At 37.8% G+C, this 17,764-nt stretch overlaps 1 protein-coding gene across 1 annotated transcript in view; it reads left to right on the forward strand.

Annotated features, from left to right (window-relative positions):
• The window catches only part of TKT (transketolase), a 39,818-nt gene that overhangs the window by 18,569 nt on the left and 3,485 nt on the right, over positions 1-17,764 (forward strand). The window contains exons 5-11 of the mRNA XM_060766029.2: positions 6,512-6,703; positions 8,376-8,494; positions 11,636-11,829; positions 13,418-13,582; positions 15,472-15,628; positions 16,538-16,668; positions 17,342-17,425. Coding sequence (XP_060622012.1) covers positions 6,512-6,703; positions 8,376-8,494; positions 11,636-11,829; positions 13,418-13,582; positions 15,472-15,628; positions 16,538-16,668; positions 17,342-17,425 — 1,042 coding nt within the window. The remainder of the gene's footprint in view (positions 1-6,511; positions 6,704-8,375; positions 8,495-11,635; positions 11,830-13,417; positions 13,583-15,471; positions 15,629-16,537; positions 16,669-17,341; positions 17,426-17,764) is intronic.

Raw genomic sequence — 17,764 nt, forward strand, 5'->3', positions numbered from 1 at the left:
AAAAGAAAAGTAAATAACAAAATAAATTAGTACTAAACAAAAGGAAACCCACCTTAGGGAAAGGTAGTGGTTGTTATAGGATATTTGGTCAAACTGTTCGGCATTATAAAGGAATGTACTTTCAGAAAGAGATAAAAAAGCAAGGTATGGTCCATAAGTCTTCAATTAGGTGAGATCTGCTAACCAAATGAATATATAAATACAGAACAGCTGAGCAAAATGAAAAATATTAAGATAAGCTTGTTCCTCTCCTGGAATATGAGGACCTCACAACCTCTGAGGATGCCTACCATAGATGCAGGTGAAATGTCAGGAGAGAATACTTCTAGAACATGGACATATAGCCTGAAAACCTACAACAAATCTCTTGCTTTCTGAGTGGCCTCTGTTCTCTCCCCTCAGTTGCCAATTCAAAAATGTGCAATGTGATGAAAGGCCAAACCTGCAGAGATAGTTTTCTATTATTGTTATCGGTTAATACAACACAAGAATGCCCTAAGAATGTCCCTAATGCCATTTGCTCGGGGATCAGCAGACTGTATTTTCTTCCCATAGTGGTTCCTTACTCCGTGGCCTCAACAAGCTTTGTCGGCCTAACTGTGTTCTGCTGTTTCTCTGATTCCAGGCAGCTAGAGCTTTCTGGCCGCAGGGAAAATGAGGCCAGCCCACAAATCAAGACTTTGCTCCGCATTCCACTCCATAGCTTCCATGTTATCCCTTTGTTCTTAGCACCTAAGAAGTCCAAACATAACCTGAGTAATGTGTCTTCTAGCATAAATTATATTTGTATAATTACATGTGCTGCTGTTACCAGTATTCATTTTTCATTTTGCTGCTACATATTCAGACTTTCCTCCATGCTTCACTGCATTGGTTTATACACGGATGTTTGCGCAGACAGACAAGTCTGCTCAGAAATAATGCAGCTATCTGTAAAATCTCTGAAGAAGTAGGTAATGCATTAAAACTAAATCTAAAGGGGAGGAGGAACACTGTCACTTGCAGTTTCCCATGAAATTTTAAGTCTTGGAAAGGTTATCAAGACCATCTGGGATTGCTTGCTTCTATATTCCAGAGGCCTCCTGGACCTTTAATACGTGCATGTTAGCCTAACATTCATCTGTGAGTGCTTTGCTAATGTCATGAGATTTCCTGGCTCTAAACCTCAGTGTACGTGGCATAAAACAGATCCCCTTTGACTTCTTTAACTGGAATTTGTAATGGCCCCCACCTTACCCAAATTCAAAATAAGATTTGCTTTGTGTCATCTTTCTCCAGTCTCTGATATCTCCACTGGTAAATAACACAATCAATATCACCATTCGCCAAAGGCAGAGACAAAACAAAATATGAAGATAGTAATAGAACAGATATTTCCCAGTGATTCATTCCACTGAACTAAGTAGCTTCATTTGAAGGCAAACACAAGGGGAGTGTTTTCTCCCACCTTCACTATGACCATCATATAATCCTTTGTACAAACAGAAAATAGACGCATATCTCCAGTGCATCAAATAGACTGCTGTGCAATTAACAAAAGTCTAGCTGATTGACTGCAGTTATGAGTAGTTTATATCATTATTAATGCCCATGCAACCAAACAATAATTTAGTTCTAAATGCCTGTATATCACAGAAGACAACGTTGTAAAAAAAATTAAATGCTTCCCTTATTCTATGAGAGAAAAGAAATGCCCTTTCTGGTATCTGCCCTGTTTGGTTAAGTTCTCAGTAAAATTAAAATTCAAGTTGCATTCCACCCCCCACCCCCACCTAATGTATTGTTATACAAGTCAGACCTGATCAAAATATATTTAAAATTATCTATTAATGACTATTCTAATTCTAGTTTTGATTGGTTTCAAAAATCTTTATAATTAATGGTCTAGATCGAATTGCTATTCCCAACTAAAGTGGATCTGTATAATCAATAAGTAGCTGGCAAATCAACCTTTATGCAAATCATATTGATTCAACTTGTTGTGTCTAGTAATTAATTTGATTTACGCCAATAGATGTCACAGTGCCTTGGAAGAAGGAAAGGAATTGACGTTTCTATTGCCAACAGTTGAAATACTCCCCAGAGCTAATAATTACTGGATCATGGCAAAGAAAGAAGTGATTCAACCATCCCTATGAGCTATGATCCCAGTCAAAATTAACATCCCTTTAACTGCCCAAAGCACTTGTTAATTACTTCCCTGAAAACATTTGCAGAGGTTTAGCATCACATCTATATTGTGGATTTGGATTTAACCTAAACACTCTAAAGGCACCAGATCCTGGCTGGTCCTGGAAGCTGAGAAGGATCAGCCCTGGTTAATACCTGGATGGAAGACTGGCTATGGAAACCAGGTGCTGCTGGCTATAATTCAGAGGAAGGAACTGGCAAAATCACCTCATGGGTTTTTCTTGCTTAAGAAAACCCTGTGAAATTCTTGGGACTGCCATAAGTTGACAGGTAGCTTGAAGGCACCTACACACAAACATGCATAACAGCCTCTGATTGAATGGGTTCATTTAAAGGCATTGCTTCCATGAAATGAAATAATATTAATATCATAATAACTTTATTTTTGTACCCTGCCCCCATCTCTCTGAAGGAACTTGGGGCAGCTTATAGAGGGACATGCCCAACAAAACAGGCTAAAATAAGCATCGAAAAACAAGCAATATCAAACATCAATAAACATAAAATCAGACACCATTACAAAAATGATTAAAGGCTCTCATGGCTGAGCAAATAAAGTGCTGGGTTTGGTTCATAATTACTAAGTGCAATTAATCCTAAGAGGAGCCGGGAAAAGTGTGACAATCGGAGGGCTGGGCTAGGAGGCAAATGGCCTTAGGCTATTAAAGTGTTAGAAGTGCCAGAAAGGGATCACATTAAAGTGCAGGAGATGGATAGGTCAGGAAATTCTGTGGTGAATTGCCTAATCAAAGGCACAATGGAACAGCCAAGTTTTTAATTCCTTATGGAAAATGGAGAGTGGGAGCCTGTCTGATCTTTCTGGGTAGAGAGTTCCAGTGCCAAGGGGCTACCACAGAGAAGGTCCTTTCTCTTGTCCCCACCAACTGAGCTTGTGAAGGTTGTGGAAGCGAGAGAAGAGCCACACTGGATGATCTTAAAGTACGTGCTAGTTCATAGGGGAAGATGCGATCACGAAATATTGTACTTATGTGCTAAAATACAACACATTTAGTAATGCTGAAAGGAGGAAGTATGGGGCATGTATTAACTAAGAGCTGTGCTTCCTCCCTGATCATGCTGAGTCACAGTGACCATCCCTTTAGCAGGCACGCTCTTTCCAGCTTTTACAATAAGAGCCTTTGTTCAGACACCTTCCTTCGAAAGGTTATGTTTGTATACTACAATAACTGGCATGAGTAATATTCCCTACCCCATTTATTTACTCTCTTGCATTAGTTATACACAAGTGTTTAAAAAAACAAAACAAAAAACCCAAAAGTAAGGAATGACATTTGTATCTAATTATTCTTGACACTCTCAAGAGCTTTCCAAATGCCTTGCATTGTGCACAGGCCTCTTTCCAACTGTAGCTGCATAAAAGGCCCAAAGTAGGCAATTGAGTGAACTAATGCAAGAGAGCTTAAATTTGATTATTATTAATCTAAACAGCTGGATAATATGAGTGCTGCAGTCTCTGTTTCCCGTGCTGTTAAAAGTGTGACCCTTTGTTTTTAATCTGTTTTATGCATTCCTTATTTTTTGGTTGGGTTCTTATGTCTAAGTTCTTCTTTGTGTTGCTTTTGCTTTGGGGAGTTCTCAAGGCATTGTTGGGTTTTTGTTTTGTTCTCTTTGCTCAATTGTACTATTAAAATAAAAAGGGGAGAAAATAATAATTTAAAGCCAATTTAGATCATGTAGTTCATTAAGAATATTGGTTTTGTCAGCGTGCAGACAAGTCTGGGAAAGAGTCCTGTCCCTTCTAGCAGAGTGATAATGCAAGAGGGGTCCTCTGAGGACAGGCCAAGTGCCCTTCCAGCACTGCTCTCCCTTGAGCATCTCTGGGAAGTCAACAGGGATGACAGGAGGAGGAGGGCCATTAGTCTTCTCTGGCTGTCTTCTCCCAGTGGGCTGCCTCTGATCGTACAGGCAACATACAGGCATTGTGAGTTGCAGTCTGAAAGACATGTCATGTAGAAGATGGAGTGAGCTTGTTTTCTGCTGCTCCAGAGACTAAAACAGAAACCACTGGATTCAAATTGCAAGAAAAGAGATTCCACTTACATGTTAGGAAAAACTTATTTACTGTAAGAGCAAATCGGAAAGGTGGTAGGGAGCATCAGGAGTTGGTGAGTGGGTGGACTGTCATTCTTTAGGAGGTCTTTCAACAAAGTTTGGGCATGCATCTTCAGGAGTGCTGTAATTGTGTCTTCCTACTTGGCAAGGGGTTAGACTAGATGTAGTACCTTGCAACTATATGACTCTGTAGTGACCATAAATTTGCCATAGCCCTTTACAAGCTGTCTTAACTGAGTGGCTGCTAACCCATGTTGCGTAAATGCATTCCATATGTTATCTATGCATGGTGTGAAGCAATACAAATAATCCTTATGATGATTTAGGTCTCAGTATTGACAGGTAAAGCATGGTTTTTGAACAAATATGGCTGGTAACCATAATCCAGAGATCCTGCATCCTCAATACCCAGATTTTTTTCCTGCTTCTTTCAGCTGCAGCATCTTTTCCTCAGATAACAGAACCTAAATATATTCATAAATTAGTTTAGAACTCTGGGAATTATATTTGCCTAAAGAAATGTATCAGGAGTTTAAAACATTCATGTTAACATTCAGTTTAACCATTAACAGCTTTAAAATGTTACCAAAAAAATCTTTGTTTTGGCATTGTACATAAGTGACAGCACTTTATTATAGCATTGGATATAATGGAAGTTAAGCATCCACTGATTTTTATATCCACAGGGAGTCCTTGACCCAAACCCAGTGGATATAAAAATGTACTTAAAATGAAATTTCTGTAACTGTTTTGAATTTTCAAATGAATTGTTTGTTATTTTAAAGTTATGATTAAAGATAATAAGATTTAAAAATAAACTCCTGATAGAATGACAATAAACCACTATTTGATCTGGATCCAAAGACCATCACCGTGTACTTAAACATTCTATGTTATAATTATCCTATTCTGTGTGTTGTTTAAACTGTTCCAGCATAAACATGTGACAAACCAGAACAAACCAAAAGCTGAGATAGATCAGTCTAATGAGATCTGACATTTTCTGTTGCTTAAAGAAACAAATTAAAATAAACTGCCCTTGAAAAATCAGGATGAGTTTTCTTCTTGGATTAGGTCATTGTTTAGTTGTCAGAACCCAGACAGAAATAACTGGGAGCACCTCAAACCCTGGAGTAAGAATACAGAGATTCATTTTTGGATGTAGCAAGCAGTCTAAATTGTAGTAGACTTGAAGCAGAGTTAATGCCTAAGCTAACTGTTGATGACACATTTGGAGTCATATAAAAAGCAGAAGGAGGTGGCTATTGTATTTTTGGCTGGTCCCTTTATGGAAATGCAGCTCCCAAGGTCTTTGAAATGGAGTTTGGACATTGGACTGGAAGAAGTTCACGAATCCTATTTGATATAGAATCCTAGAGTTGGAAGAGACCATATGGGCCATCCAGTCCAGATCCCTGCCATGCAGGAATACACACAATCAAAACACTCTTGACAGATGACCATCCAGCTTCTTTATAAGAGCCTCTGAAGAATAAGACTCCAACACACTCCGAGGCAGCATATTCCACTGTCAAAAAAAAAACCTCTTACCATCAGAAAGTTCTTAAAGTTTAGGTGAAAACTCTTTTCCTGTAGTTTGAATCCATTGCTCTGTGTCCTAGTCTTTGGAGCAATGCTAAGCTTAAATATTTGAAAGAAGTAAATATTTAAGCTTATCATATCATCTTTTAACCTGTTCTTCAGGCTAAACATACATGGCTCCCTAAACCACTCCACATAGGGCTTGGCTTCCAAATCTTTTATCATTTCAGTTGCCCTTCTTTAGACATGTTCCAGGTTTCAATATTCTTCTTGAATTATGGTGCCTAGAACCTAACGTGATATTCTAGGTGAGGTCTGAAAAAAGCAGAATAGAGTGGTGCTATTACTTTCCTTGGTCTAGACCCTTAACTTCTATTGATGCAACCTGGTAGGCACAGATCAGTGCTTAGACATTGATCTGCACATCTAGTTTGGAATTGTGATAAAGATACAACAGGATTGGTTAAATTAAGAGAGGGAATAAAAAATAGTTTATTTACATGGTGGACTTTGAGGGGAAAAGGAGGATAATTCACAATACTGGTGGTTCACCTGGGTTAGTGTCCATTGAAATTGAGGTATTTCATTTTGAGGTACATTTTGGACTTTCCCTTGTTAGCAGACCAACCCGGAAAAGGTCTGCTTCCCTTTGCCTTTAGCTCAGAGTGCTAAATATTTAATGAGCTTATTCCTGTTTGATGTACAGCTACCGAGTTTATTGTGTCCTTGGAGATGGAGAGTTATCTGAAGGTTCTGTTTGGGAAGCAATGGCCTTTGCTGGGTTCTACAAGTTGGACAATTTGGTTGCTATTCTAGACATTAATCGACTTGGACAAAGTGAACCTGCTCCTCTGCAGCATCATGTTGAAATCTACCAAAAACGCTGTGAAGCCTTTGGGTATGTATGTATGCATGCATGCATGTCTGCATTGCCAAAGTACTAGATGCCATATCATGTTGATGTATTGTTTCAAATCTGTGTTGCATCTGGAAGATAATTAATGAATTAGCAGTGCTAAGCAAGGTGAAGTTTTTAAAGTTTATTTCCAGGATCTAGTCCCTTGGACTGTATGTGAAGAACACAAAATGGCTAAGGATGGATCTTACTTGTTAGGTTTTTAATTATGTATTTTTAGAATCCATTCTCTCCTGAGCATTTACATTGTATTCAAAACATGTGAGCATTCCTTTTATTTTAAAATATTGTATTTGATAGATTAATAGTTAGCATATACTATTCCACATGCAATTGGTCAAAGATGAAATAGAGGAAGCTCCATTTGTTAACCCAAGTTTTTTCTTTGGACTGAATTATTGTGGCTAATTCAAGCCTCCAAATTATTTTTGGACACTGTCCACCTTCTTGTGTGTAGCCAGAATCCCAGTAACTGTATGACCAGTTCCATGCATTTAAGAAGCCTTTGGGTTAGGTTTCACAAACAGCAGTTTCCCAAGATGTGGGAAATCACTTTTGAAACTGAGGACACTAAAGAAAAGTGTAATAATTACATTGCAAGTTCTGCAGTTACAAGAGAAAGGGGATGTTAAAAACAACCACACTAGGCATGCCCAAGTCTTTGTGACATGTCTCAAAAGTCCCTCTTTGGATCTTGGCCATTTTGAACATTTCCCAAGAAGATTGTCATAACAAAGCTACTTCCTGTTTTAATTACCGTATATTCTGGCGTATAAGACTACTTTTTAACCCAAGAAAATCTTCTCAAATGTCAGGGGTTGTCTTATACGCGGGAGTAGTCTTATACATGGGGGTCGTCTTATACGCTGGAGTAGCCTTATGCATGGGAGTCGTCTTATATGTGAGAGTACACTTATACACTGGGAGTCATCTTATAGAGCGGGTGCTGAAACTTCCAATCCGGATTGGAGAATTTGTGGTTGCTGCATATTGTGGGGGGAGCTCAAAAATGGCAGTGGCCATGTCCCTGCCGTATGCAGCGACTGTATGAAAGCATAAAGGACGACGCTGTACAAGTATGGTAGAAGAAAATCCATTCATCAGGATTCATGGACTTAATGTGGTCCCGATGGTGAGGTGAAGGGGTGTCTCACCGGGAAGGCGGAGCAAGCTGCAGGCATCCGGGGTATGGAAAAAAGAAATAGAGTTGCTCTGGGCCCAGAAAAACACACCTCTTTTACCTGTATGGCCCACCCTTGTATCTTATTACCATACCTCCTCCTCTGCCTCTCGGATCTCACTCCTGAAGACTGCAGTGAAGCGGCACAGGTGCGAGATCTGAGAGACAGAGAAGGAGTTACAGCAATAGGAAAATTACTGTATTGAAATCAAATCTGATGCTTTTAATTTTTTTATTTGGTGTGTGTTGGAAGAGGGATAGTCTTATACGGCGAGTATATCCCAAACTCTGTATTTTAATTGGAAAAGTTGGGGGTCGTCTTATACGCCCAGTCGTCTTATATGTCGGAATATACGATATATGTACTAATATGAGACTTCTCCTCCCCCACCTTCTTATTTGTGTGAAAGCTCTTAGAGGAGGTTTTACTTCTGTGAATCGTTTTACAGTTAATCTGTTTGTTTGCATTCCTAGCTGGCATGCTATCATTGTTGACGGGCACAGTGTGGAGGAGCTGTGCAAAGCCTTTGGTCAGGCAAGGCACCAACCAACAGCGATTATTGCTAAGACTTTCAAAGGCAAAGGAATAACCGGTAAGGCCAAGTGGAAGAGCCCCCTGCTTGTTAAGTCATGTTTTAGGGACATTAATTTAATCTAGCACTTCTGAGTGTTCAAAGCAGTTGCATACATTAGTTTCTCATCCTTGCAATAAACCTTTAAGAGAGGTTAGTTTTTCCCCATATTGCAAATGCGGTCTGAGCAAACAGCATGCCTAAGCCAGATTTGAGATTGGAAACAGAATTGTCCTGATCCATAGCTCTGAGGTTTTGTGTCCCATGTAGTACCCTCAAATAATGCAGCTGCTTCCATCAGGAAAAGAGTGACCACATTTAAACACACTCAATCTGCTCTGGAGGGTTGCAAGATCCCGTTGCTAAATGTTCTAATGCCTAGTCTTTTCCTCATGCTACACCCCACCAGACCACAGATCATGTAATCAGACTTAATGATCACAATTAGGCCAGAACTGAGTACTGAATGGCCCTCCAGACATTGGACTACAACTCCCAGCATTCCTCATCATTAACCGTGAGTTGCTGTAATCAGGAAGCCCTCACAATTAGAAATCACTGAAATATTTTAAGATCTGATTCTTAAGCATGAAGTGGCTTAAAACTTCCCCTCCCTAACAACAGTTATTTGGAATGACTTTCTTTCCAGAAAATGTAGTGCCTGTTTCAATTATTCAGCACTACAAGAATGACAGTAATGGTACTGTAACTGATTCATTTTCAGACCAGAGAGTGGCTTGTACCAGTAGAATATTTGGTCAGATCTCTTCCTCTTGCACTGAGCTTTAATCTGTGTATAATGTGTATATAAATGTAACCCTTTGCTATGCCTGCTCTACTATTAACATACACATCCCTCAGTGCTTGAATCATAGTTGAACCCATACATTATATGAGATGTGAGTGATTATGCATATAAGAAATTCTGCATGAATAGTCAAAGACTACTCTTAAGTCTTACTGTGAAGCTCTTTGTACAATAGTAACATTGTTTGTACAAAAAAAGCTACAAAAGAATTTTGCTAAGAGATATTCCAAGATGAATACTACAGAGTTTTAGAATTGATTCAAATATGTGATGTGAAGAGAATAAAGAAACATAAAGAGGTATTCCTCAATACTCTGAGATATGCGGATGCAATCTCCATATTAAGTCGTAAGGAAAGAATGGGGTATGCTGTATTCAAGTTATTATGCTGCTCCATGAAAAAAAAATAGATTAAAATTTGTTCAGTAGTTGATAAGAATATTTGCATAGGAAGGAGCACTATGGACCATTAGGTCCAACTTCCTGCTTCATGCAGGATTTCCAACTAGAGCATCCCTAGAAGGTCAAAGATGTATGAAATACCTGCCTCTGAGGGCATTTTGTGCTTTGAGATATTTATGTTAATTGAGGCTTGAATTTGCCTTGGAAACAACTTTCACACTCTTCCCAACTGAACCACTTTATGTAATCTACCTAATTTCAGTACACTGCAGGTAGACATAGTATTCTCTTCTGCTCCATTATGAATTGTGAGTTGTCACAGCTGGCAGGACATATCATACCTTTCATTAGTTGAACAGCAGAGATCTCAGTGCTTGTCTTGTCTTCTTGGCAATTTGCACCCATTCAAAACTCAGCAAAGCACAAGCACATGGCCTGATTTTGGATCTGTTCAAAGATGTGAATTCCATTCTGTGCAGGCCCAGGCCCAGTGGAAAACACATCCATAACTCATCCGTTTGCACTGGGCAAGCATATAAGTGTGGGTTTGTGCCACCACACATTTATCATGTCTTTCCTCTGCCTCCCCGTGATGTTGCCATTTTAATCTTGTGCATCCATCAGATGGCTTAAGCTTTTTCAAAAATAGCTAAATAAACTTAGGATATTTGTCATTTTTCAGGAACAAATGCTGCCACTCTGTGAGACTACTGTATGGCGAAAAGAATCCTGTATTTAGATCCTGTTACTGTGAGAGCTCAGTCTGTCTGATGCTCTTTCCTGAAGCAGAGAGACGTTTCGTGCTTGCACAGAGTGCCTGCTTATTCAGGTCCTTTAATTACAGAATACCTAGCATGTCATATTTGCAGTCAAGATTACTGATTTGCTGACTTGAATTTATTCATCTATCTAGACATACAGCCTTACCCCGTGCCAAGGATCCAGGGCTGGTAGCCGTATCACAGGCATGAAAAATAGGATCATTTGTGTTCAAGAAGCTCATAGAAGAGATCAAGGAGGGAAATAACAATATATATTTATGTTTTAGATAAAAATGACTACCCGTATTGACGCTTATTGGGATGGTAGTGGGGATAGAAACCAGGAGACCACACAATCAGCGTGGTGTTGAGAAGATGGAGGGAGGTATTATAAGGATAATATTTAAATTGATTGATTGGGTTTTTAATGGATTTTTATTCTCCCTTTCCTCCAAAAAGCTTGGGGCATTTATTTATTATATTTATTGCCTGCCCTTTTCTCTGAAGGCAGTAGTGCAATTTCTCCCCATTGTTATTTTTACACCAGTCCTGTGAGCTTGAGAGAGAGTGGTCACTCAATGTCCTTCATGGACAAGTATAAATTTGAACTTGGGTTTTCCAAGTTCAAGCCCATACGTCTAATCTCCATATCACGCAGTTGTGGTTCTCCTTCCTCTGCTCTTAATTCTCATTTTCACAATGCATTGGTGAGCTAGATAAAGATGAGCTAACATCTAAATGATGCATTGGGTTTTATATCTGAGAGTGGAATAAGATCAAAATCCATATTAGTTTGACACCCCCTGTCAATGACTCAAATTTGTCAGTGACTGAGTCCCTCCTCGGAGGTTGAGGAGACTGGGGTATAAAAACTCTAAATAAATAAATAAATAAATAAATAAATAAATAAATAAATAATAGACTTGGAATGCAGTTGAGGGGCGGAAGAAATTGAACTGTAGAACTATAAGGAAGACATTTTGGGGTTGTCCATCAATAAAACAATAAAGAAATAGGCAAGCTGTGGCAAAGGTTGGAGGCAATGTTAGAACAAACCTAAGAGGTAGATCATCATGTTTGCAGTAATAGTGTTATAGCATTTACTCAATCATTGCTGGTTTCAGCAAAAAAAATGATGTAAATTGTGGTTTAACCTCTTACTTTTTAAATTATGCATATAATAATCCACAGGTATTGAGGATAAGGAAAATTGGCATGGCAAGCCTCTTCCCAAAAATATGGCTGAGCAAGTCATTCAAGAGATTGATAACAGAATCCAGAACAAGAAAAAGCTTTCTCCAGCCCTTCCACAAGATGATGTCCCTATGGTTAATATCAAAAATATAAAGATGCCATCCCCACCAAACTACAAAACAGGAGAGAAGGTACTATGGTGTTTTCCATCAGTAATACATTAGTTTTATTGTATTTTATTTGTATCTTCCAGGACCATCCAAGTTGAATGACAAAAATTGAAACAGAGGAGCTAAAAAATTACACATATAGGTACAATCATTTCAAGGATTATTGTTAAAATATGAATGGACTAGCTATATATTTTAAACAATTGAAATATATCTATGAAAAAGAAACAAACTCGGTATAGAACAATATTTGAAGCTCTGTCTTATAAATGATCAGTTCCCAAAAACCTAAAAGTCATTCTTTAAAAATTCTTCACTTGATAATGGAAGGATAATAAGGTAGGAGCCAGCATGTTCCCCCTAACATTTTCTTAGATGCTACAATTCAAGATATGCATATTACACCATACAACTAGCAGATAATAGTAAATATATGGGACAATTACTGAAGATAATCAAGGAAGAAAGTTTAAACACAGGTTTATAGTTGAACATTAAGAAAACAAAAATAATGACCACAGATTATTTACATAACTTTAATGAACATTGAAATAGTTCAAGATTTTCCATACTTTGGAAAAGTCATTAATCAAAATTGAAACTGTAGTCAAGAAATAAAAAGAAGACTAGGACTTAGAAAGGCTTCTTTTGCAAAACTAGATAAGATCTTGAAGTATAAAGATACAATATATAATTCCAAAAATAGGATTATCCATGCCATCATATATCCTATGTGTATGGGGAAAAGCCGATAGGAAGAATATCAACTCGTTGGAAATATGGTACTGGAGAAGGGGTTCTATGAGTGGACTGTTAAACAGACAAATTAATAGAGCAAATCAAGCCTCAACACTCCCTAGAACCAAGATCTAAAACTGAGAACAATGGTGCTTGATACGGTAGAATTCAGGAGGAAAAGAAGGAGACTGCATTACAGATGGAGAGAATGAATCAAGGAAGCCACAATCCTGAATCTGCAATACCTGAGGATAGAGTGACTTAGAGGTCGAGTTCGACTTGATGACGGTTAACAAAAACAGATCATGTTACCCAAGCAGTAAAGCTTAACAAATCCAAAAGGGACATTGATGATATATTTTAGGCCAACCAAATGCATAGAATACATCATGCACGTTAAAAGATTCTGTACTGACACATCTGGATACAAGGTTAGGTATTGCAAAATGTAAAATGGGTCAAATCAGATTGTTTTACCTTCGTTGGATGAGAAAGTATCAAAGAGTAAGTCCCAGTCCATTTGTTCTCACTAGTTCAGGATTCCCATATAGAGAACTGAGTTGGGAATTTTCAAATAAAAAAAGTATATCCAGGGTTAATCATATTGGTCAAGCAATAAAATAGAACAAATCCTAAAATACACATAACAACAAAATCTGTAGCAGACCAATCAAAAGACATGTTTCAATAAAGGTATTATAATGTGTATTATGAATTGTGTGATACAGTGAGATACTGATTATTTGGTGTTTTTTAAAGTTTCTTTGACAATTTTATTTCCAGGTTTTAGTTGTTTTCTTAATTAATTGTCTTTTTGTAGAATATTTGGACACAATGATAATATATGCCTTTGTTGGTTTCCTCTTCACAGTTTGCTACCCGCAAAGCTTATGGCTTGGCTCTTGCCAAACTGGGCCATGCCTGTGACCGTGTGGTTGCTTTGGATGGAGATACAAAAAATTCTACTTTCGCTGAGCTCTTCAAAAAAGAGCACCCCAGTCGTTTCATTGAGTGCTACATTGCTGAACAAAACATGGTAAGTCCTTCCAGGGTGTGTATGACAGAATAGACAAAGGTCTGATGGATAAAGTTTTATCCTGTGCTTGGAGTTGTTCAGTACATCAACAGCTATGTTGATTCAAGGTCCCAAACCATATGTTCTCCTGACATACTTTGACCATTCTGTCACTGTAGCTCTTCTTCCCTCCCATCCCTTTCAGCAACATCTTCAGTCTTCCTTCCTTCCTCCCTTCCTTCCTTCTTTCTTTCTTTCTTTCTTTCTTTCTTTCTTTCTTTCTTTCTTCAGGGCTTAGATAACTGCAAGCTTATCTCCTGGTATCCAGGTCATGGTTGCTTTGCTTCAGAGCTCTGTAGGTCAGGCCTCTGTAACAATAACCAGCAGATCTGATATCTTAAGGAGTTTGAACAACTGTCTGTTGAACGCTTGGTGAACACATTATGAGCGATGCCTTTTGAAAACATGCACTCTTTCATTAAAATGACTTGAAAGAATTAAAAATAATGAAATGAACGAATGAATTTGGTATTTCTGAGATGCAGGCCAGGAAGATCTTGATGTTTTGGATTTTCAGTGTAGGATGAGGAGTAGTGGGGATAAAGTGGCCATTTCTTAAGATTGGGATTCTTCTAAACTGATGTCATTCTGTGAGAACTGAGCAATGTATGACCGTTAAGTCACATCTGGCATCCCAGGCTGTTTCTGCAGGCATCACCCCTCCATACTCCTGGATGGCTCCTTTTCATCCTCCCCACCCCAAAAAAAGAAGTGAAAATACTTGGAGATCTTCTTTTAAACAGACTCTCTTGCACTGTTTAATATCTCTAAAAATCCATTTTCAAAATCAGGTTAACTTTTGGGCATTTCCAAATGTTTCCTTTGGAGGGTGTTTTGTTTTGCATTTTTGACAGTCTTTGTGTCTGCTGGAAGGTCACAAGGGCAGAAAACAGGGCGCTAGAGCAATCCATTTGCTCATCCCTGCTCAGTGATACAACAGATTGCTACATGCTAACTTGAAAATTGATTAATTGTTCTTAAACAACTCATAGTCAGAAAGCCACTACATATTCAAATTAATCTTAAGTATAAACACCTTCCCACTCCCCGCACACTTAAGCACCATTTTTTGAATGTTGCAGTGTTGTGTTAGAGAGTTAGGCAAAGTACATAGAATTCCAGTTTAAAATATCCATTTGAAACTGTTCAGCTGATCTTGAGTCATTTCATCCTTTTCCCAATCTTTTTATGTTTTTCACAGCATAATGGACTTTGTAAAGAGAAAATATATGTGTGTGGGAAAGAGGGGACAAAATATATATGCATTTGAGAGAAAAACATATAAATATAAAACTGAACATGTAGATATGCATGTATTATAAAATATTTGTAGAAGCATTACTTTTAATTTAAAAAGAGGATGGAAAAGATAAGAGGGAAAATGAATAGACGTGCTATTAACAGCAGCTAGATTATTTGTTGCAAAATATTGGAAAGGAGAAATGAAAATACAAATTAATAGATAGTATAAAGAAGTCTGGAAAATGGCATTGAACAATAAGCTAACATCCAACTTAAAAGTAAAGAGGGGATTATGGAAAAATGACTTTGAAAGTATTTGGAGAAAATCTCTAGAAAAAGTATTGGAAGAAGAAAACGGGAATTTACCTCCAAATGAAGAATTGAACTTTTGATGGGACTTTAGAAGATGAGATGCCTCTGGAGAAGGGGAGCACAGGGATGAATGTAAATGAAAGAGGGGAAATGTTTAGTATATGCCTATATAATTGTAATTTTTTTTATCAAATAAAAATGTATTAATAAAAAAGTTCACTTCAGAATATGACACATTGTGTTGGCATCAGTTCATTTTCTTCCTCCCTTTCCCATTTTTCCTTTCCTCTTCACAGGTGAGTGTCGCAGTTGGTTGTGCCACTCGTGACAGAAACGTTGTCTTTGCTAGCGCCTTTGCCACATTCTTCACCAGGGCATATGACCAGATTCGTATGGCAGCCATTTCAGAGAGCAACATCAATCTCTGTGGATCTCACTGTGGTGTATCTATTGGTAAGTATATTTAAATGTTTTCACCAGGATGTCCCAGCCCTCCCAAAGTGTAAGAATGAGCATATGCAAGTCATATAATGGACAAGTCCAGTGAATCATTTCCTCATATCTCCCACATTTCACCCGGTATCAAGTGGAACCCTAGTGACTGTTACTTCATAATCCATTGTCATTTCCCTCAACATATCTGCAATTATTTTGCAGTTTTTTTTGTAGATGTTAATTGCAAGTCATTCATATTTGTTGTTGTTGTTATCATTATTATTATTATTATTATTATTATTATTATTATATACATTTATAACATGCTTCTTCTTCCTCAAAAAAGGCTTAGAGCTGATAACTGAAAATCATACAATATAAATTAAATTTACAATATGTAAATTAAAACCCAAAGCATCCAACCATTAAAATAGAATTAAGTACATGATTTATTTAAAATACATGTTGGAACCAATAGAACCATGTAAAAACCTATTAAACGACATATCTATTTCTGATTGCTAGATTTCTGATGAAGCCTTGAACTGTTTTGTCCTCTACCTAGTATTGGGTAGCACCTATTCTATTCTTAAATTCTTATTTTCTTTAATAGTATGCTTATACTTTCTTTTGCCCCATTCTCCCTTTGCACCTTGTTCCTGCTGATTCCCTTTTTATCTTTTGTTTGCTGCTTTATTTACATCTGCAATTTCCCCAGATTTTTTCTTTATAACCCCCATTTTCTTTCTTTTTAGTTTCCTTCTGTCTTCTTTCTTTACTATTTAGTGGGTTCCAGGTTTAAGGAAAAGATGGTAGGTTTTCTCCCATTTCCTATGAATGTCTTACGTTCATTTACAATCTTTAAGAAGAATTCAGAGAAGTAATTTGTTCAGTGTTAACCTGGTGTCATTCTTTCATATTTTTAAGGTGAAGATGGGCCTTCGCAGATGGGTCTGGAAGACTTGTGCATGTTTCGTGCCATTCCTAACTCAACTATATTTTACCCTAGTGATGCTGTTTCCACTGAAAAGGCAGTAGAATTGGCTGCAAATACAAAGGTCTGTAACTCTTCTTAGTCGGGGAATACCTCTGTCTCAGGTTTTTGAAAGACATAATCCCCATTTACATATTATATCTGAATATGTGGAACAGAACCATGCAATGTTAGTGTCACTCTTTTATGTTGGCACATTCAGACCACTTTCTGAATAACGCCTATTTATTTATTTATTTATTTATTTATTTGAGGGAGTGAGTAATATGAACTCTGAACTTTTGAAAAGAGAGCTTACCTCCTCAAGTTTGAGCATGGCACACTTAACACAATGAACCAAAGTTGCCTGCTATATCTTAACTGAGAAACTATACTTTCTCAATTTGAAAAATGTCAGAATCTTAAACTGTGGTCTGAAATAGGGTTAAGATCTGACTTCCCTCAAGATGATGGCCATAGTTTTATATTTAGGTGTAATGGGAAATGATGGTTCATTGGATACCCCCAAACTTATCCAGAACATCAAGAAGAGTGGAAGGAAAATGATGTGAAGATTAGAAGGAAAGGAATGATATGAAGATTGTCTCAGTTTTATCTTCCTATTCTGAAATTTGTGATTATCCCTGTAGTGTACTGTCTTAATCCCATTATTTAAGGCTCCTGGGAGCCGCTGTGCAACAACTGGAAGAATCCATGATCCTAAATTAAAATCTATCTTGTATTCATTTTCAAAATAGGGGATCTGTTTCATAAGGACCAGTCGTCCAGAAAATACTGTGATTTATAGCAGCAATGAGGACTTCCATGTTGGGCAAGCCAAGGTGAGTATCCTAGCCAAAGCTACTTGAACTATGGGAGTGCCCTCATTTAAATTCTGTGGCCAAAATTCCACATGTATCCCCCTTCCATTCTGACTATTAGACAACAGTCACAGTGAGTGGCATTAGAGTCCTAGACTGTCCTGTTGATTGGGATACAGCAGACTGATATTTCACTACCATCCTATAATCAGTCTCCGAAGTGAGAGTCAGAAGCAAGATCCATATTGCAATTCCTCCTTGCACCAGTGATCACTAGCAGAAGTTGTGGAGTGGAAAAACATCAATTTTCTGCATCCCATTCAATACAAGAAGAGGCCCCTGCTACTCATAGTAGCTGGT

Source organism: Anolis sagrei, chromosome 2 (assembly GCF_037176765.1).
Source record: "Anolis sagrei isolate rAnoSag1 chromosome 2, rAnoSag1.mat, whole genome shotgun sequence".
Taxonomy (NCBI): Eukaryota; Metazoa; Chordata; class Lepidosauria; order Squamata; family Dactyloidae; genus Anolis; species Anolis sagrei.